At 36.2% G+C, this 21,730-nt stretch overlaps 1 protein-coding gene across 1 annotated transcript in view; it reads left to right on the plus strand.

The window, feature by feature from the left end:
• ABCB5 (ATP-binding cassette, sub-family B (MDR/TAP), member 5) overlaps window positions 1-21,730 on the plus strand; it is a 118,318-nt gene that overhangs the window by 59,665 nt on the left and 36,923 nt on the right. The window contains exons 15-19 of the mRNA XM_010848835.1: window positions 2,983-3,123; window positions 11,572-11,715; window positions 12,650-12,754; window positions 12,938-13,015; window positions 20,264-20,347. Of these exons, the coding sequence (XP_010847137.1) occupies window positions 2,983-3,123; window positions 11,572-11,715; window positions 12,650-12,754; window positions 12,938-13,015; window positions 20,264-20,347 (552 nt within the window). The remainder of the gene's footprint in view (window positions 1-2,982; window positions 3,124-11,571; window positions 11,716-12,649; window positions 12,755-12,937; window positions 13,016-20,263; window positions 20,348-21,730) is intronic.

Consider the following 21,730-nt stretch of genomic DNA (forward strand, 5'->3'; position numbering starts at 1 on the left):
GAGCTCCCTGTGTCATACTGGAAGTTAAAGTTTTAACAGATACTGGTGGTTCACTTTGCAGGAGGCTATGGCAATTCACTTTTAAGAACTGACACAATGTTAGAGCAACTGACTATACATTGTTCTAATACATGTCCTATTTTCTATATTATTCTCAGTCTCTTGGTTTATTTTTTTTTTCTTCTTTTTTTGTTTTTTTTTGTTTTTTTTTTACTATTTTTTAAATTTTTCTCCCAAATCTTCCCACCCTCTCCCTCTCCCACAGAGTCCATAAGCCTGTTCTATACATCAGTGTCTCTTTTGCTTTCTCGTATACAGGGTTATCGTTACCATCTTTCTAAATTCCATATATATGCGTTAGTATACTGTATTGGTGTTTTTCCTTCTGGCTTACTTCACTCTGTATAATAGGCTCCAGTTTCATCCACCTCATTAGAACTGATTCAAATGTATTCTTTTTAATGGCTGAGTAATACTCCATTGTGTATATGTACCACTGCTTTCTTATCCATTCATCTGCTGATGGACATCTAGGTTGCTTCCATGTCCTGGCTATTATAAACAGTGCTGCGATGAACATTGGGGTACATGTGTCTCTTTCCCTTCTGGTTTCCTCAGTGTGTATGCCCAGCAGTGGGATTGCTGGATCATAAGGCAGTTCTATTTCCAGTTTTTTAAGGAATCTCCACACTGTTCTCCATAGTGGCTGTACTAGTTTGTATTCCCACCAACAGTGTAAGAGGGTTCCCTTTTCTCCACACCCTCTCCAGCATTTATGATTTGTAGACTTTTGGATCGCAGCCATTCTGACTGGTGTGAAATGGTATCTCATAGTGGTTTTGATTTGCATTTCTCTGATAATGAGTGATGTTGAGCATCTTTTCATTTCAATGATTTTCATTCCATAGTAAATTTAACAATTTATTAATTTCAATATTTTCAAACTAATAATTGTAAAAAATAAAAGGAAATCATTGTAGTCAAACTAACCCTATTTTAAGATTCTTAAAAACTACTACACCCAGATCTTTGAAGCAACACATTTTTCATTATAGCCAAACTAAAACTCCATTTTTAGGTGTTAGGTTAAAGAGTTCCAGAATGTAGGGAAAACAAAAATGGAGTGTTTATGGTATAACTGTGTAAAACTTTTATTCAAAATCTTATTCAGAATGGATTAGTACTCTCTAATTATCTAAAATAATGTTCATTCTGATATAATAATATAATTTTAAATATTAATACTCAATGAACAACTCTAATATTCTGGGAACTATATATAGTAAACATAACAGACATGATATCTGCATAAACAGTAACACAGTTCTGAAACTCTGGATGGACTTATTTGCTACCATTGCCTGTAGTGTCCAAATGAATCAGTTTATGACAATTGATGATTTTCATAAGTATTACAAAGTTACTGCTGCTAAAGCAGCACAGCAAAATGGTTACACTCATGAACTCTGTAGACACAGCAAGTTGAAATCCTTACTCTTCCACATAATAGTTTTAGGACCGTGAGTAAGTTGTTTAAATTCTCTTTTCCTCAGTTTTCTAATTTCTAAAATGAGAAAAATAATAGTAACATTGAATGAGTTCATTCATGTAAAGTACTTAGAACTATTATTGGCGTAATAAATTTTATTATATTATTATTCTTTGTTATGCAATCAAATTTTTAAGGAAAGTTCAAACCATGGTTATTATTGTAACCATGTACCAATTAATGCTGTAATTGTTTATCTAGAATGCACATAATTATTTACATATATAGCGAGTCTGTGAGCTTCCTTTAGTGAGTTTCCACACGAAAATGAAATAAAAACAGGTAGAACTACATACATACCCAAACTCCTTGCCATTGTTATTTTGTGTAGCAGCCTTCTCAGCAAATAGAATTGTTCTTGCTCTGTAAGCACCTCTCTAGAAAATTTTATTATGAGAAGTCAAAATTTTATTTTAAGCTTGCCGCAAAGTAAATAGCTCCTGAAAAAAATGCCAAATAAAAATTTTGTTTCTTAGTAGGGAAATTTATTGAAAAAAGAAAGTGATAGCATAAAGGAATGTCTGATTCAAGACATTAAGATAGCATAAGGCTGGTTAAAGTTTATGTACCTTGAAATGACTAATTAATAATTGCTAATCTTATTAAAGAATCACAGTGTCCCTGGGAAGCCTTTCATGTACATACTCTCCTTTGCATCTGAAGTTACCTAAGTCTTATCATCTACACTCCCCACCTGGTTGGGCCTTCATCATCCTAACCAAGCTCTTCGTTTCTGTCTTCACCCCTCCTCCCATGTCTTCATAAGGAAGTCACTAAAACTGGCCTTACTTTCTGGAGTACCAAGAAAAACAAAAACTAGACTTAGAGGAATCTGGTTTAGAACTTTATCCTATTCTATGATTTAAGCAATTTCTGTAAGGTTAATTTGATGTCTTTGGAATTTCTCATTCTTTTGGAGCTGGCGCCACCAAATTTGCTTTTTAGTTTGTTTGGAATGGGCAGCAGCGGCCAGCCTGCAAAGTATTATTGTCTCCTGAGATCTATCTCATACCTAGGGCCAGCTTCACATTTGAGTGCCTACCTATATGTTATAAATTTGTAAGCTCCAGAAAAGGCTGGGAAGAAGGAATCAGAGAGAGAGTATATTTGAGTCATTGCCCTCACAAAGCTCATTTTACTAAGATCTGTTCTTGCTAGTGGAATAATTGTTTTTAATTAAGGCATTATTTTCTGTGGTTAATTATACAGGTCTTTGGGGGGAAAGACACAATAAGCTATTGTCACTCACTAACATTTTAGTATGAATTGGACTTACTGGTTCTGTATTGAGTCTAAAAACTTCAGCAAGAACTGCTCAGAAATATACCACTTTCAGTAACAAAGGCAGTACAATTTTAGAGGGATGCTTAATAGAGTTGCTTTGAATTTTTAAGGCATTATTCTGGTGGTAACATGGGTATTCTTCATTTAAGGATATTAAAAAAGCTGATGAACAGATAGAATCGGTGGCTTATTCTGCTGAAAAAGATACCAGCTCAATTCCTCTGTGCTCTGTGAATAGCATGAAGTCAGATTTTACTGACAAGGTTGAGGAATCCACCCAATATAAAGAGGTAATGGGTCAACTATCAACAAGTTACCAACATGTTCTCCAATGAATTTTGATACAATCCTTATAATATATTTAGAATGTATTTATTATAAAATGTTATTATAGCACTTAGGCTACCAAACCTAAGTCTTTGCCGAACTTCACTCTAACATCACTGTGACTGTAACAAAGAAGCCTTCAAATAAGACTGCACTGAACGTCAGAGGTCATTACTGGGGCAAGAACTCTTGTGAGAATCCTTTCCTATATGGCAAACCATGGGTTAAAACAGTGGCTCCGGTGGTGTGGTACTAACAGTGATGCTCAAGGTCAATCTAAGTCAGATTAAGACCCAAATCCACTCCACACACTGGGTGCAGATAAGCACTAGCACAGACAGGATCCAGTCTTTCAACCCCAGGGTGCAACCCTAATAGCTTTGTTCATCTGGGCAAGGAGTACTTGTTCCCATGCTTGCTCGCCTACACCTACCCCCAGGCTCTTCCTGAGTCCAGATCAGTCTCCTTTAAGCCTCCTTATGTCTCATAACTCTCTGTACTACCTCTTCAGTCTTCATTCTTACCTCAAGTCTAATTTCTCTTTCCCAGTCAGCCTCCCTTTTCTTACAATTCCCAGCACCTTCTTCGGACCTCAACTTCCACTCTCACTCTTTCCCTCCGCACTCTTTCATAAAACATAGTTCCATCTCACCTCAGCCTGTGATTCTTTCAGCCTCCTCATTCCCTAAGTCCAGCTCTCTCCTCAACCCCAGGCAACCTCACTCAGCCCTTTCGCTGCTTCTCAGTTGTAAACTCATACACCATGAAGTCTCTCACCTCAGCCCCTGAATATTAGCTTCTGTTTTCCTAAACTCCAACTCCCATATCATCCACTCTTATCTTTGGCTCACTATTTCTCACAAACTGGAGTTCCCTTCTTCTCCTTGGGTTGACAGATACTTGAGGTTGAATACCCCTTAGCCATTCCCACCATCATCCTGCCCACACTTCTCAGTCTCATCTATTATCCGTCTGAAGCCCTGGGATGACCTGCCTCAAACCTCCTCCTCTGCCTTTCTCTGGCACTGCCAGTCTGTTGCTTCTAATTCTAGATGCAGTTTTTTTCCCTTTTTAGGTATGTGATCCTACATAGCATTCACATTTATATGTTTGCTTATCTATTAATTTTCTTTAAAAAATGCATTTATGTAAACATTAAAAGAACAATATTAAGTAAATAATAGCATAGGTAATTTTCTCTATGGCAAAAGGCCTGAGTATAAGAAGACAGTATAAGAGTTTATACTGTATAAGAATTTGTGAAATGCTGTGCAACAGTATAAAAAACACTATGTTAAAACATCTGTTAATAGCTACTGGTAGTTAATAGCTACTCCCACTGTAATTGTTAAAAACAGAATAAAAGTCCACCTTGAAGTCTGAAAATTCACCAGGTATATAAAGTGGAATTTTAAAATCGGATAAAGGTGAAAATCATAAAATTAAAAAACAACTCAGACTTACAGAGAAAATGATAGGATAAATTTACACTCTGATACAACTGCTCTGCTCCATACACACAGTAATGATAGATAAAACATAAAAAGGGAAAAAACAGTTAGACATATCCAAGCTCCAAAACAAGATAAATATCTCCACCTACTAGAAACAGAGCAGAAGTACCAAGTGGTCAGCTGGGCTTCAGTCATGCATCTACTCTTTTGTTTTTTTTTTTTATTGGAGTTTAGTTGCTTTACAATGTTGTGTTGGTTTGAATCAGTTATACATATACACATAGCCACTCTTTTGGGGATTTCCTTCCCATTTAGATCACCACAGAGCACTGAGTATAGAGTTCCCTGTACTATATAGTAGGTTCTCATTAATTATCTATTTTATATGTAGTAGTAAAAGGAGGCTACAAACTTGGTTACCAGTGCCTGCTGCTATAGCGAGTAGAAAACTGAGAGCCTGGAAGGAAGGATATAGTCTTACGAAGGGAAGCAAGCCAAACCTCAGCTCCATGGCCATATTTGAAATATTTTTTTCAGACTACAGTAATGCAATGAAAAGTGAACAGAGACTATAAAAATAAATAATGAAATGGAAAATATGAAGTAGGATTTTAGAACAGAATTAATAGGAGGTTGGGTTGAGTCAGAAGACAGAAACCACAGAATATGAACAGCGACAGTTTAGTGTAACGAATCATTAGGGAATTAAAGTAATAGGAATTGGCTAGTTAAAAGTAAGAGAACACTAAAGAATGCCAAGGTAGCAGATAAGAAGTGCCAACCGCTATCCCTGGGGTGAAACAGAGACCCAAGGAAGAGCCCTCTTTATTCCCTGCAACTAAATGACTCAGTGGCTAACAAAGAAGATGCCAAGGTACCTTACTGGTGAAGTTTACTTGAAATCTGTCCTTTAGGATGCCAGGGGAGGGTCTGAGCTCCAGAATAAAAAGATTCAACGTTATTTGGAGGTCATTTCTTCCCGAATTGGGTCCATAATTCAAAGCAATCCCAGTCAACATCTTAGCAGATTTTTTGTAGAATTTGGCAAACTGATTCTAAATGGAAATTCAAAAAGATAAAATGAGGAAAACAACTTTCATAAAGAAGAACAAAGTTGTAGGATTTATAATTACTAATCCATTTTGTAGTATAAAGCTATAGTAATCAAAATAATGTGCTATTAGAACAAAAATAGAGAAATAGATCAATAGAACAGAATAGAGAGAACCAAGAATTAGACCCACACACATACAGTCAGCTCTTTAGACAAAAGTGCAAAGGCAATTCAATACAGAATATATAGTCTTTTTCAATTGTATTTATTTATTTTGCTTGCACTGAGTCTTCGTTGCCCGGCGGAGACTTTTCTCCAGCTACCACCAGTGGGAGCTACTCTCTAGTTGCTGCACTTGGGCTTCCCTTTGCGGTGGCCTCTCCTGTGGCTGAGCACAGCCTCTAGGGTGTGCAGGCTTCAGTAGTTGTAGCACCCGGGCTCAGTAGTTGTGACTCTGGGGCTCTAGAGTACAGGCTAGTTATGGAGCATGGGCCCAGTTGCTCCGTGGCATGTGGGATCTTCCCTAACCAGGGATCAAACCTGTGTCTCCTGCATTGGCAGGCAGAGTCTTCACCACTGAGCCACTAGGGAAGCCTCAAAAATATATAGTCTTTTTAAGAAAAGATGCTGAAAGAAAAACCTATCTATCCAAAAGAATCATCTTCAATCCATACTTCAAAGCACAGATTAAATTTTTTTTAAATTTTTTTCACTTTATGAATATTTTCTTTTTTTAATATAAATTTATTAATTTTAATTGGAGGTTAATTACTTTACAATATTATATTGGTTTTGCCATACATCAACATGAATCCGCCACGGGTATACACGTGTTCCCTATCCTGAACCCCCCTCCCACCTCCCTCCCCATACCATCCCTCTGGGTCATCCCAGTGCATCAGCCCCAAACATCCTGTATCATGCATCGAACCTGGACTGGTGATTCGTTTCATATATGGTATTATACATGTTTCAATGCCATTCTCCCAAATCATCCCACCCTCTCCCTCTCCCACAGAGTCCAAAAGACTGTTCTATACATCTGTGTCTCTTTTGCTGTCTCATACACAGGGTTATTGTTACCATCTTTCTAAATTCCACATATATGCGTTAGTATACTGTATTGGTGTTTTTCTTTCTGGCTTCCTTCACTCTGTACAATAGGCTCCAGTTTCATCCACCTCATTAGAACTGATTCAAATGTATTCTTTTTAATGGCTGAGTAATATTCCATTGTGTATATGTACCACAGCTTTCTTATCCATTCATCTGCTAATGGACATCTAGGTTGCTTCCATGTCCTGGCTATTATAAACAGCAAAGCACAGATGAAAATTAACTATAAATGGAATTCAGACCTTACTGAAAAGCTAAAAATGAAAATTTTCACAAGAAAATATAGTAGAAAATCTTTATGACTTTGAGTTAAGCAAAGATTTCTTAGCTACAACACCAAAATCACAACTTGTAAAAGAGAAAGATAGATAAGTTAGACTTCAAAATGAAGAAAATTTCTATTTGTAAAACTTTTTTTTTTTTTGGCTGCATCACAAGGCTTGCAGCATCTTAGTTCCCTGACCAGGGACCAAACCCAGGCCCTGGCAGTGAAAGCACAGTGTCCTAGCCACTGGACTGCCAGGAAATTCCCAGTAAAACTTTTTAAGAAATGAAAAGATAGACTATAAACTGTAAGAAAATATTTGTAAGTCACATATGTGATAAAGGACTTGTATCCAGAATATACAGAGAACTCCCAAAGCACAGTAATAAGAATACCAACAACCCAATAGGGAAATGGGCAAAATATTTTAATAGACATTTTGCCAAAGAAGATATGCATATGGGAAATGAGCATATGAAAATATGCCTAACATCATTAGGCATTGTTATTGTTTAATCACTCAGTCATATCTGACTGTTTGCAGCCCCATGGACTGCGGTATGCCAGGCTTCCCTGTCCTTCATTAGGCATTAGAGAAGAAAAAATTAATTATAATTGAGATGTCATGATACACCTTTTAGAATAGTTAAATCTAAAAAGACTACTAAGTATTCGTGGTGATGTGGAGCATCTGGAACCCTACATTTTGCTAGTGGGAATAAAAAGTAGTAATCTCAATTTGGAAAAATAGTTCAGCAGTTTTGTTAAAAGTTAAACATGCACCTACTATGATCCAGCCATTCTTTTTCTAGGTTTTGTTGTTGTTGTTGTTAGTTGCTAAGTTGTGTCCAACTCTTTTTCAACCCCATGGACTGCAGTCCTCCAGGCTCCTCTGTCCATGGGATTTCCCAGACAAGAATATGGGAGTGGGTTGCCATTTCCTTCTCCAGAGGATCTTCCCAATCCAGGGATCAAATCTGCGTCTCCTGCATTGGTAGGAGAGTTCTTCACCATTGAGTCACCAGGGAAGCCCTTCTAGGTGTTCACTCAAGAGAGATGAAATCATATCTCCACACAAAGTCTTGTATGTGAATGATAGCAGCTTTATTTGTGATAGCCCATAACTTGGAATAACCCAAGTTTATGTCAAGAGGTAAATTGTGGTGTATCCAAACAATGAAACACTTCTCAGCAATGAAAATGAATGAAATATTAATTCATGGAATAGCATGAATAAATCTCAAAGCAGTTATTTTGAACAAAAAGAAGCCAGATAAAAAGAGTACATACTATGTGATTTAATTTATATATATTAAAAAAAAAAAACTCTAGAAACTGCAAAGCAGTCTATAGTGACAAAAATATATCAGTGGTTGTAGGGGAAGATCACGGGCAGCTGAGAAGTGTGGAAGAAAGGGATTAGAAAAGCAGAAGGAAACTTACCAGGGTAAGGGGTATGTTCATTATGTTGACTGTGGTGATAGTTTCATGGGTGTGTAATGAAGTCTAATCTTATGAAAATGTACACTTTATATATGTGTCTCTTGTATGAAAATTATAACTCAATAAAGCTTTAAAATATATCCAATTAAATTTTAAATTTTTAAGAGTTTTTTAACTTTTAAAAATCCTTTCATATCTCTTTATAAAATGACTCTAATTTCATATATTTTTATACCAAGTTCTCTTAAAAACATGCTATTAATATAACCTGTAACACAGTTAGGTAGTCCAGACTCTCATGATTTTACTAAAATTTTTCATTTTGTTTTTATTTCAATTTATTCTTTTCTCTCTTTATAGCATTATTTAAGTAATACCCTTTTTTCGATCTTTTTTCATATGTTTAGAGGTAAAAAGGTATTCTGCAGAAGCTGATAGACCTCCTACATTAGCTGGCTCTGTAATGTACTGGTATTGTGTCCTGGGACATGCTTATAGTTTCATTAAAAAATGAGATAATTTTGTAAAGAGTTTGACAAGAAAGAAAATCCATGTTTAGGACTTCACAAAGAGTTGGAATGGAACTTTTAAAATTTCTCTATATTCTGTTGGACAGTGACCTACCTGAAAAGTAAAGCTCTTTATGATGAAAATCCTCAGAAAACTTCAGAAAGGAAGATACTACATAATTAAATTATTAAGTGAAAGTGTTAGTTGCTCAGTCGTTTCTGACTTTTTGCAACCTCATAGACTGTAGCCCACCAGGTCCTCTGTCCATGGGATTCTCCAGGCAAGAATACTGGAGTGGGTTGCCATTTCCTTCTCCAGGGGATCTTTGCAACCCAGAGATCAAACCCAGATCTCCCACATTGCAGGCAGATTCTTTACCATCTGAGCCACTAGGGAATCCCCCAATATAAATTTGGTTTAGCCATCCTGAAAAAAGACTTTAAAGGCTTTAGAATTTTAAAAGTTCTTTTGTTCAAACAATAGAGTTTGTATTATAATTGCGAGGCTAAGACTAAAACAAGAATTATATACTATTTTATATCTTACCTGAAATCTTTCTCTGGTTATCAGGTTCATAAATTTCATTACTTCAACAGTGAATGCCATGAGGAAGTTTCAACATATAAAATGCCTAGTAGTTTGCTACGACATTCCTATTCAAAAGAATTACTCACCACAGAATTTGTTCACAAGATTTTTGAAGTTTCTTAAATAAATCCCCTAGGTATTCCAGACAAGAGAAAGGAGAGAGCATTATTATGTAATTTATCCTCTGATCATCATGACTACTACCTCCCCCATGGCACCCTCCATGGATCAGGATCTTTTCTAACTAGTCAGTTCTTCGCATCAGGTGGCCAAAGTATTGGAGTTTCAGCTTCAGCAGCAGTCCTTCCAATGAATATTCAGGATTGATTTCCTTTAGAATGGACTGGTTGGATCTCCTTGCAGTCCAAGGGACTCTCAAGAGTCTTCTCCAACACCACAATTCAAAAGCATCAATTCTGCGGCACTTAGCCTTCTTTATGGTCCAACTCTCACATCTATACATGACTACTGGAAAAAACATAGCTTTGACTATACGGACCTTTGTCAGCAAAGTGATATCTCTGCTTTTTAATATGTTATCTAGGTTTGTCATGGTTTTTCTTCTGAGGAGCAAGTATGTTTTTATGGCTGCAGTCCCCATCCACAGTGATTTTAGAGCCCAAGAAAGTAAAATCTGTCACTGCTTCCATTTTTTCCCCATCTATTTGCTGTGAAGTGATGGAACTCGATGCCATGATCTTAGTTTTTTGAATGTTGAATTTAAGCCAGCTTTTTCACTCTCCTCTTTCACCCTCATCAAGAGGCTCTTTAGTTCCTCTTCATTTTCTGCCATTAGAGTGATATCTGCATATCCGAGGTTGTTGGTACTGGGTATTTATTGTGTGCAAATACTGAGTTAAGCTTAATTCTGAAAACAATCCTCTACTCAGCACAAAAATGAATGAAATAATGCCATTTCTAGCAACACAGATGGACCTAGAGATTATCATACTAAGTGAAGTAAATCAGAGAAAAACAAATATTATATGCTATCCCTTATATGTGGAACCTAAAAAAAAAAAATGATACAAATGAACTTATTTGCAAAACAGAAACAGACTCACAGACTTAGAAAATAAATTTATGGTTACCAAAGGGGAAATGTATGGGGGAGGGATAAATTAGGAGTCTGGCATTGACATATACTCACTACTATATATAATAATAATAATCAACAAGGCCCTATTGTATAGCACAGGAAACTCTACTCACTATTCTGTGGTAACTTACACAAGAAAAGAATCTGAAAAAGAATGGATATATGTATAACTGAATCACTTTGGTGTACGTCTGAAATTAACACAACATTGTGAATCAACTATCCTTCAATAAAAATAAAAACTAAAAAAAAAAAAAAAAACAAAAAAACAGTCCTGTAAGATAGGAACTGTTATCTTCCTCGAAAAGATAAGGAAAGTGAACCATGGTGATTGTAAGTAACATACTCAGATATTGCAGCAATTAACTTATAATTGGGAACCCCAAAATAAGCTTTTAACCAAGGTATTAGAAAAATGTTTCCATAAATAGTAATGAAACTAGAAAACTTTCAAGCTAAAATGCTAGAAAAACTTTTACCTTCTGTCTATGCTTAGTCCCTATCTAGATTTTGTCCTATGCTAGGGCATGATATTCAATCCAGTTTAACAGGTGTAAAGGAAAATATGCCTGTGATTTCTTCTAAAGTCTTAGCTATCAGCACACGTGTGTTAATTTATACTTTTTTAATGATAGTGACTGAGTGAAATGCCAAAAGGTGATAAGTTGCACAGTCACTTTTGTATAAAATTTATTTTATGTTTTGATACCATTATCAGTAATATAGGCAGTAAATTTTTTCTAAGAGAAATTCTGCTTTCTTCTCTATTACCTATTATATTTGATATTTTATATTATAGATCTAATCAAGATGGGCTAACTTCTTTAGATTCCATTATGCTCTCAAACTGGTTATAACCAAAGTATTTCATTTTATCTATAGACAAATCTTCCTGAAGTTTCTCTATTAAAAATTTTTAAATTATATAAGTCTGAATGGCCTTCTGTGGTTCTGGGGACACTGGCTTCTGTTCTAAATGGAACTGTTCATCCAATATTTTCCATCATCTTTGCAAAAATTGTAACTGTAAGTAAAACTAATCCACTAATATTTTTAACCATTTTAAACAAAGTGTGACCTGAGAGAATAGACCTGGGGTACCTTAACTCAACAAGGGGAAAATTGAGATGTGTGGTGGGTCACCCCTCGTGTGGGATCCATGATAGAAAGGTTAGCTAACGTTCTCAGGGGATAAGCCAGCCTCTATTGTTAACTGTTGGGCTGTACCTTGTTAACTGGGCAATCAGTAAAGAAATTGCTTTGTTTTCTGACTCCAGTGCTGTGTCAGCATTCCAAAACACTGAAGTAATAAAAGAGACAAATATGGCTACTCTTTCTTTCAACTGGTCTGAACAATGACCATTTTTTATTACCAGTCAGAAAGAGGAAATAAGGAGTTCGGGACTGTGCTGGGGACCCAGGAGAGCTGATGAATTCAAGGATCTTATTAGAGCCATGTTAAGTCTTCAGTTTTAACAACAGCAACAGTCCAAGACTGTTGACGCTGTGTCAACATAGATACCAATGTATGTATAGTTACTAATTTTAGGAACAATTTCTAGAGACATGTTAAAGGTCTCATATTGCAGGTGGTACTCTGAATAGAGGAATATTAAGAAACCTGAGTTATTAGAAATATTTTAATTAGAAAACTAATTTCAATAGTTTCTTTGAAAATATACAGTGATATTAATAGCAGAGGACTCATTTGTCTGATTTCTTATTGATATATCTTAAGTGAGAGGATTTATGATGAGTTATTTTTCATTAAAGTAGTGTTATTTTTTATTTTATGTAATAAATGTAGAGGACAGAATGAGGTGCATTTTTTCCCCAGAAATATGTGGAAATTATTATGTTGAAATTCATTTTTAAAATTCTGATGAATAAATATTTTAGTTTTTTCTTTCTTTTATATTCTCCTCCAATCACCTGATTTAAAAAATCTACTCCTTTTCAGATGTTTGAAAATGATGATAAAACCACATTAAAACATGATGCAGAAATTTATTCCATGATATTTGTAATTTTGGGTGTTATTTGCTTTGTCAGTTATTTTATTCAGGTAAGCTTTTAATGAATTAACTGTCTATGTGATTACTGTTTTGTGTCATCCTATTTGAGTTAAAAATAGTAACTAGATATAACTAAATAAAACACAAATAAGTAAATATAGTAACTAAATATTCCAAAGAAATGGAAAAGACAGTTAAGAATAAATGTAAATTTTTGTTTGTTTCTTTTCCAGGGATTATTTTATGGCAGAGCAGGGGAAATCTTAACCATGAGATTAAGACACTTGGCATTTAAAGCCATGTTATATCAGGTTGGTGGTTAGTTATTTTTATCTTATTTTATTTAAAATGTGTTTTAAAATATTCTAGTTTTTAGTTTTTTCTTCATAAACATTTTCTTGACATAACCTTTCTTTTGATCATTTAAAAGCATCCTTTTTGTGTCCCAAGCAGCATCTGACATCAGAATTCTTGTGGCGTACTTTCCTAACAGAAGCAAGTCGAAAATTGTTATGTTCAAAAATGCAACTTACAGAAAACAAGATGTAGAGTTCACTCCTTGCTCCTTGCATTTATCTTGACAAATCTCTTTCAATGTATAGTGTTCTAGAATCAGAATGGAAGGCTAACTTAAAACTGAAAAGGAGTGTTAAGAACTACAGTATCTCGAGGAACATGTTTAAAAAGGAGGAGTTAATTCCTCATAGTACTCATTCACTGCTGACTTCTTAAAGCAGTCATTCTTTCTGCCCGCATCAGAAGAGTACTGAACTCAGATAACATGTCTAGCTTGTGACACACAATCATTCACACCTATGCAATAACTAAAAATAGTTGAATCAAATAATAATCTTGAAAAGTAAGTCGTGAGGGCAAATGGCAGGAATGTCTCAGATTGGCACCTCTAAAATTCTTTCAGGAGGCTGAGGTATATTGGGTTACCCTGAAAGCCAGTAATCATTTGAAGCCCTTTGCCACACTTTCTGTCACCAGAGCTCAGCATGCAGGAGTAAATAGCTTCCTGCCAGGGTCATTTCTTTTCAAAAGTAGAGTTACTATCCCTCCAGCCGAGTCATCAAAACCAGTTTTTACATCTTGTGACTTTTAGCAGTAGTGCTCAAAGAACTGCTGAGTAACAAAACTCCTCCACCTTTGTGTGCTGTTAGAGGATTACAGATTTAAAAAAAAAAAAAATGAGTGAGTTTCCCATAGCAACTGGAAGCAGTTGGTACCTAACATCCTCTCTCAAAATGTCCTGTTAGAGACAATTGGAAGCACTCAATCCAGAAAAACAAAAATCTACTTGATGGATCATAAAATGATCTAAAGACTACACATCTTGTGTAATTCTCATTAAGCTTGTACTTTTTTTTCTATAAAGTTTATTTTTTTACCTCAGATCTTTGATGAAATTAGGTGTGATTTTAATTGGCTAATACTATATTTCACATTTGTTGAAAATTTCTGCTCATTTTTTATTTTCTTTGTGTATTTATGTTTTCCCACATTCAAGGACATTTATTTTCAATTTCCAGGAACTTTTGAAAATGTTCCCTGAATTTCTGAATATCTTAAATAGAAGAATATAAATTTTAACTTTTCCAATTATTACTTTGAACTTCTTTCTAGAGGTTTACAGGATGCTTTTGGTGGAGTATCCTAAGGCCGCAAGCCAGTTTAACCAGTAGATATTGTTAATCCAACAATATCTGATGGCTGATACTGGACATTAATCCTCTGCCTAGCATTAGCCATGTGACCATGAGGAGAGTAACATTCTTGGATTAATGTGTCTGCCCATGAGAATACACATACCTGTAAACTATAAGCTCTCCTTCTTCAGAACATACAAAGACACAAATAGAAACTGTGCTATTCAGCAGATATTATTCATTTCTCCCATAAATTCAACTGAGCCCCTTTCAGCTTACCATTTGTTTTCCCTCTTCATTCTTCAGCACTCTTTCTGCATATTTGCTTTTTTAAAATTGGAAAAAAGAGTAATGTAATTGGCCTTTTCTTCATAAATGTCGTAGAAGTTTCACTTTTGTCTGTTAGTAAGGGAAATTCCTAATGTACAGTTTTGCCCTAACTCCTGTTACTTGTTTTTTTCCCCTAAGATACGATTTTTTTTTTAAGTCTTAGAAAGCATGCTAAAACTTGCAGTGCTTTTTATAACCATTTTGAAACCTCAGTTGAAGTTGAGGTATTTATGGAATCAGGTGTGGTCTTTTTGTAGGTATAAAATTGCTATTTTATTTGATCACTTGAGATCCTTCCAGTTGAAAAGAATGTTCAAATTGTTGCTGACTTCAGTGATTATAAATAACTCACTGTTTATTATGTTTAAGGGCTTCTCTTATGGCTCAGCTGGTAAAGAATCTGCCTGCAATGCGGGAGATCTGGGTTCGATCCCTGGGTTGGGAAGATCCCCTGGAGAGGGGAAAGCCTACCCACTCCAGTATTCTTGCCTGGAGCATCCCACAGACAGAGAAGTCTGATGGGCTGCAGTTCGTGGAGGTCACAAAGAGCTGGACATGACTAAGTGAGCACACAATGATAAATATTAGCCTATAGATCCATTTGGCTTTTTAAAAGATGTAAAGCTTATTTTTGCCTGTTTCTCTCTAAACTGATTTGGGTAGGGCTTTGGTGTGGAGGGGTGGGAGGGGGCTGTAAATCATTAGATGATTGTGTTAGTGGAGATCACTAAGGAATCTCCAAAAAGATTTGAGGTAACAAATCCTGAAGCAGGAAAAACATATCATGAAACTCAACTGTAATGCTTCAGTTAGATGGCTTGATTAAAAATTCTGACATTTGGTTGCCTACGTTTAAATCCTGGCCTCAGTTCTTTCCAGCTGTTTGACCTTGGGCAAGTTAATCTCTCAGTTCCTCCTTCTTCTCATTTATAAAATATGGATAATCGTAGTATCTGTCTTATACTTGTGATGATTAAATGAGCAAAAACATACCAAGCACTTACAATGCCACTACCGTAGATTTTTACTTCTATTAGAATTATTGGCAGGAAAATGGGTTTTCTAGTATCGGAAAACTTAATGAAAGTGAAAGTTGCTCAGTCGTGTCCAACTCTTTGTGACCCCATGGAGTGTACAGTCCATTGAATTCTCCAGGCCACAATACTGGAGTGGATAGCTGTTCCCTTCTTCAGGCGATCTTAACCTAATTTATAATCATATCACCATCAGGAAGATAAGAAGCAAGCTAATTTTTACTCAATACCAGCTGTGTTCCAGAAACTATACTAAGTGTTTCAGCATATAGTGCCTATGTTGAAAAGCAAACCCTAGAGTGAATAATTGCTGACTTGTTGAAAAGCAAGTTTGGATATCTTGCTGATTGAACATCATCACATAAGGACTAAGACTAGTCATATATGTATCCTTTGCCTTATGTATCAGAGCAATTACTATACTATAGAATCAGGAATGTAAATTCTTTTTTATACTTCATATTATATCTAAAACTTCTTTGGGTATTCCACGTCATGCTGAAATATAGAAATAATTACACAGTGTAAACTATATATACACACACACACACACACACACTCATATATATATATATATACATATAATTGCGTTTGTGCATGCTCAGTCAGTCATGTCCAAAACTCTTCATGACACCATGGACTGTAGCCCACCAGACTCCTCTGTCCACGGGATTTCCCAGGCAAGAGTAGTTGGTAAACCACCCCAGTATACTTGCCATGAGAACCTCATGAACTGTATAAAAGGCCTTTTAAAGAGATATGACACTTAAAGATGAGTCTCCCAGGTCTGAAGGTGTCCAATGTGCTACTGGGGAAGAGTAGAGGAGAATTACCAATAGCTCAGAGTGAATGAAACAGCTGGGCCAAAGTGGATATGATGCTCAGTTTTTGATGTGTCTGGTGACGCTAGTAAAATCTGATGCAGCAAAGAACAGTATTGTATAGGAAAACTGGATATGGTCAAGCAGGAGAGGGTAAAAACATCGACATCCTAAGAATCAGCAAACTAAAATGGACAAGAATAGGCAAATTTAATTCAGATGACCATTATATCCATTACTGTGGGCAAACAATGCCATAGAAGTAACAGAGTAACCCTTATAATCAACAAGAGTCTGAAATACAGTACTTGAGTGCAACCTTAAAAAGGACAGAACGATCTTGGTTCGTTTTCAAGACAAACCATTCACCATCACGGGAATTCGAGTTTATTCCCCTACCACTGATGGAAGAGATGGAAAGAATACATGGATGAACTGTATAAAAAAAGATCTTAATGAACCAGGTTACTATGATGATGTGGTTAGTCACCCAGAGTCAGACATTCTGGAGTGTGAAGTCAAGTGGGCCTTAAGAAGCACTGCTGTTAGTAAAGCTAGTGGATGCAATGAAATTTCAGCAGAACTATTTAAATCCCTAAAGGAGGATGCCATCAAGGTTTTGCATTCATTATGTTAGCAAATCTGGAAGACCCAGCAGTGGCCACAGGACTGGAAAAGGTCAATCTCATCCCAATTCCCAAGAAGGGTAATACCAAAGAATGTGCTAACCATCAGACAATTGCACTCATCTCCCATGCTAGTAAGGTCATGCTTAAAATCTTGCATGCTAGGCTTTGGCATTATACAAACCAAGAACTTCCAGATGTCTAAACTGGGTTTAGAAAAGGAAGAGGAACTAGAGATCAAATTGCCAACATTTGCTGGATTATAGAGAAAGCAAGGGAATTTCAGAAAAATTTCTATCTCTGTTATATTGACTACACTAAAGCCTTTGACTGTGTGGATCATGAAAAATATGGAAAGCTCTTGAAGAGATGGGAATACCAGACTGTCTTACCTGTCTCCTGAGAAACTGTATTTGAGTCGAGAAGCAGCAGTTAGAACCCTGTATGGAACAACTGATTGGTTCAAGATGGGGAAAGGAGTACAACAGAGCTGTCTGCTGTCACCCTGATTGTTTAACCTATATGCTGAGCAGATCATGAGAAATGCCAGGCTGGATGAGTTACAAACTGGAATCAAGATAGGCGGGAGAAACATCAACAACCTCAGATATGCGAATGATACCACTCTAATGGCAGAGAGCGAAGAGAAAATAAACAGCCTCTTGATGAAGCTGAAGGAGAAAAGTGAAAGAGCCAGCTTAAGACTAAATATTTTTTAAAAAACCAATAAAATACAGCCCCATTACTGCATGGCACATAAAAGGGGAAAAGGTGGAAATAGTGACAGATTTCCTCTCATTTGGCTCCAAAATCACTGCGGACAGTGACTGCAGCCATGAAATCAGAAGACGATTGCTTCTTGGCAGGAAAGCGATAACAAACTAGACAGGGTGTTGAAAAGCAGAGACATTACTCTGCCAACAAAGGTACATATAGTCAAGGCTATGGTATTCCCAGTGGTCACGTATGGTTATGAGAGTTGGACCATAAAGAAGGCAGAACACCAAAGAATTGATGCCTTCGAACTGTGGTGCTGGAGAAGATTCCTAAAAGTCCCTTGGACAGCAAGGAGATCAAACCAGTCAATCTTAAAGATCAACTCTGATTATTCACTAGAAGGACTGATGCTGAACCTGAAGCTCCAGTATTTTCGTCATCTGATTCAAACAGATGACTCATTGGAAAAGTCCCTGATGCTGGGGAAGATCAAGGCAGAAGGAGAAGAGGGCATCAGAGAATGAGATGGCTGGACGGTATCACTGATGCAATGAACATGAACTTGGGCAAACTTCAGGAGACGGTGGGGGACAGGGAGGCCTGGTACGCTGCAGTCCATGGGGTCACAAAGAGTCCAACATAACTGGGAGACTGAACAACAACAACAGAATCAGGAATGTAATATTAAATAATAAATTATTTTTTATACTTTTACTTTATATTCTATCTAAAACTTCCTTGGGTATTCCATGTCATGTTGAAATATAGAAATAATTATGCAGTGTAAACTATATATATATATATATATATTCTATGAGTGCATGCTCATAGAATGCACTGTCCTGTCCAAAACTCTGCAACCCCATGGTCTCTAGCCCACCAGACTCCTCTGTCCATGGGATTTCCCAGGCAAGAATACTGGAGTTAAGCTGCCATTTCCTTCTTCCGGGGATCTTCCCAACCCAGGGATCAAGCCTGCTAGTATACAATAAAAACCAAGTAATGTCTTCTAGATCAGGAGTGCTGTAGTTAAAATTACCGCTCATGTGTGTTCACAATAAGATAGGCTCTTGACTGGGGTTCTGTTCTCAACACCACTACTGTATCATGCAGATCGTGATCTCTATAAAATGCCCTTTGAGCATCTAGACCCTAAGTTGTCTGGGACACCTTCTCAATCCAGAGGTTTACAGAGTAGTGATGTCATGCTAGGACTGCAATCCCCCTGACCCCTCCCATATTCCTCCACAGGGGCTCTCTTCTTACATAGCAGCATGATTAATGCACCACCTTCTATCTGTCTTGTTTTTGTTTCCTTAGCTGGCAGAAACATGTTACCTGGGCATCAGGGCCCTGGCTGGGTTAAGTAATTCAAGAATTCTTTTGCTCTTCACTCACTAAAAATCAGTCATTTTTAGAGCCAGTCTCCACAAAGTTTTAAGCCATAAGAGGTTTAAGTAGTTTGAGTGCATGGGAGGAAACATTCAATAGCTAAGGAAAGAAAATCAGCATTCCTCAAAGTTGAGAAGTGCTAAGTGCTATCTGTATTTGATGTTGAAAATGAAATTGGTTATAACATTATGCTTTTATTGTGTGTATTTTTGACCTATCAAATTGCATGCTTTTTTGGCTGCAGGGGTTTTACAGCAGGCTTTCTGCCTCTTTAGCTTCTCACAATGCCCAGTACTTATAAGATCTAGGTAGGAATGTAAAGTGTCAGGGAAAATCTTGCCTATATAGGTCCTGAAGAGAAGGAAACAGATTTTTTTAAAAAATCATTTCTAAGTTTAGACAGAAAGTTTGGAAATATTTCTAAGGTGTCTTGTGCATTACCTTACTTTTTTAGTAAAATCTGCTCTCCACAAAAATTACTTGTGCAGTAAAATTATAAATTACTTGGTGGTTCAAAATGATCATTTTAAACACCGATTATTATATAGTGTTGTAGCATGGTAGAGTCCAAGCTGTTGGGCTTAAGTTCTTCAGTTTGTATCTACATACAGATCTTCATGAAGTTAAGAAAAAAATTTATTTGCTCCACAAATTTAAATGCCTGTGAGTAAAGATGCAGGCAAATAAATGCTTTCAAAGTTAATATAGCACTTCCCTGGTGGCTCAGACAGTAAAGAATCCACCTGGAATGCGGGAGACCTGGGTTCGATCCCTGGGTTGGGAAGATCCCCTGGAGAAGGGCATGACAACTCACTCTAGTATTCTTCCCTGGAGAATCCCCTTGGATAGAGGAGCCTGGCAGGCTGCAGTCCATGGGCTGCAGAGTTGGACACGACTGAGCAAATAGGCACACAGCACAAGTTAATACAGCACAATCACAAGTCAAAGAATTTTTTGATAACCATTTTAATTCTCTTTTTTCTTTAGGATATTTCCTGGTTTGATGATAAAGAAAACACCACAGGAGCCTTGACAACAATATTAGCCATAGATATAGCACAAATCCAAGGAGTATGTATATTGCTTTTATTTTTAAATGGTGTATGTTTGTGTTACACATGAGTGCATGTACACATATGTGTCTTTGCATATATGTGAGCTATGCTGAGATGACCCACATCATTAAGGAAACCAGCTAAGTCTCAGGGCTAACAGGAAGCTCTCAATGAAAGATATAAGGAAGCGTTTCAGTTCTGGACATTTTTAACTAAAAATAAGGGGCATTTAGGACACATAATAGGATAACCAGAGGACTACAGAAAATACCAAGAATGAGTTAGACAAAAAAGCTCAGAATTAGATAGTAATATAAGATAGAGTAACAAAATTAAAACACACAAATAACTTGGAAGTTTTAAAAGAAGAAAGTTTAATTTTTCTTTCCCCCCAGAAAATAAAATCTCATTTAAGTAATATGTAACAAGTTAAATTCATGTGTATCTGGAAATGGTTCTGTGCTGTTGTTATACAGATCAAGTTAAAGAGTTATGTGTAATCATGACTGGTCACAATAGGTGTAAACAAAATGTACACTGATGCACAATATTCAAAATCAATGACAGAATGACTAGCATAACGTATGTCAAAGTGATGCTTAAATAAGTGTGGGGAGTAGGATAGTATGGAAGATAAAGAGTAATTTATTAGCTTTCATCCTGTTATTTTAATAAAATTAATCTTTTATTACAAGCGGAGTTTCAACTACGATTGAGAAAAGAAATGTAAAACAACATTTTTCCACTTTGAATTTAACTGAGATAAAGTTTTTGCTCTCTTTGTTAAAGTAAGAATTCTACCAGTTATAAACTTTCATTTTTCCTTACGTATGTGGAGAAAAGGAAAGTCAATGATGCACCTCTGAAGGACAGAAAAATCTTAACAGTTTTTGGTTGTTGTTGTTATTGTTTAGAAATGCTGAAATGTTGATTACAGCATTGCTATCAGAGGAACAAATTGTCAACTAAAACAGCTCTTCAAAATTGTATTTTCTTTTGGAAGCTATTTCCACAAGACATGGCCACTATTCTAATTTTTGTAACTTTTGCAAAACCTCTTTTTCAATATATACATTCAAGGAAATAGATTTCTACTACTAGAGAACAGAGCAAGTTGGTTACAATTATAAACATTCACATGCTTCTGTATTGGTTTAGAAAACTAATTTTATGATGTAGAAAGACCTAAAAAGGAAAGGGGGCATCATCTTCATCGCTTCCTGAAACTCTTTTTTATAATTTTTAAAACAAGGCTCTAAATTTCATTGGATAGCATTTAAATTTTAAAGTAAGGCTGAGAAGCTAGATTTTACTGATATAAATGGGAAAAAAATGATGGATAGAATTTCACTTAGTCCTTAAGGAATGAGGATACCAATAATCCTCCATAGCACAATAG

This window comes from Bison bison, unplaced genomic scaffold (assembly GCF_000754665.1).
Source record: "Bison bison bison isolate TAMUID 2011002044 unplaced genomic scaffold, Bison_UMD1.0 scf7180017864275, whole genome shotgun sequence".
NCBI classification, from domain to species: domain Eukaryota; kingdom Metazoa; phylum Chordata; class Mammalia; order Artiodactyla; family Bovidae; genus Bison; species Bison bison.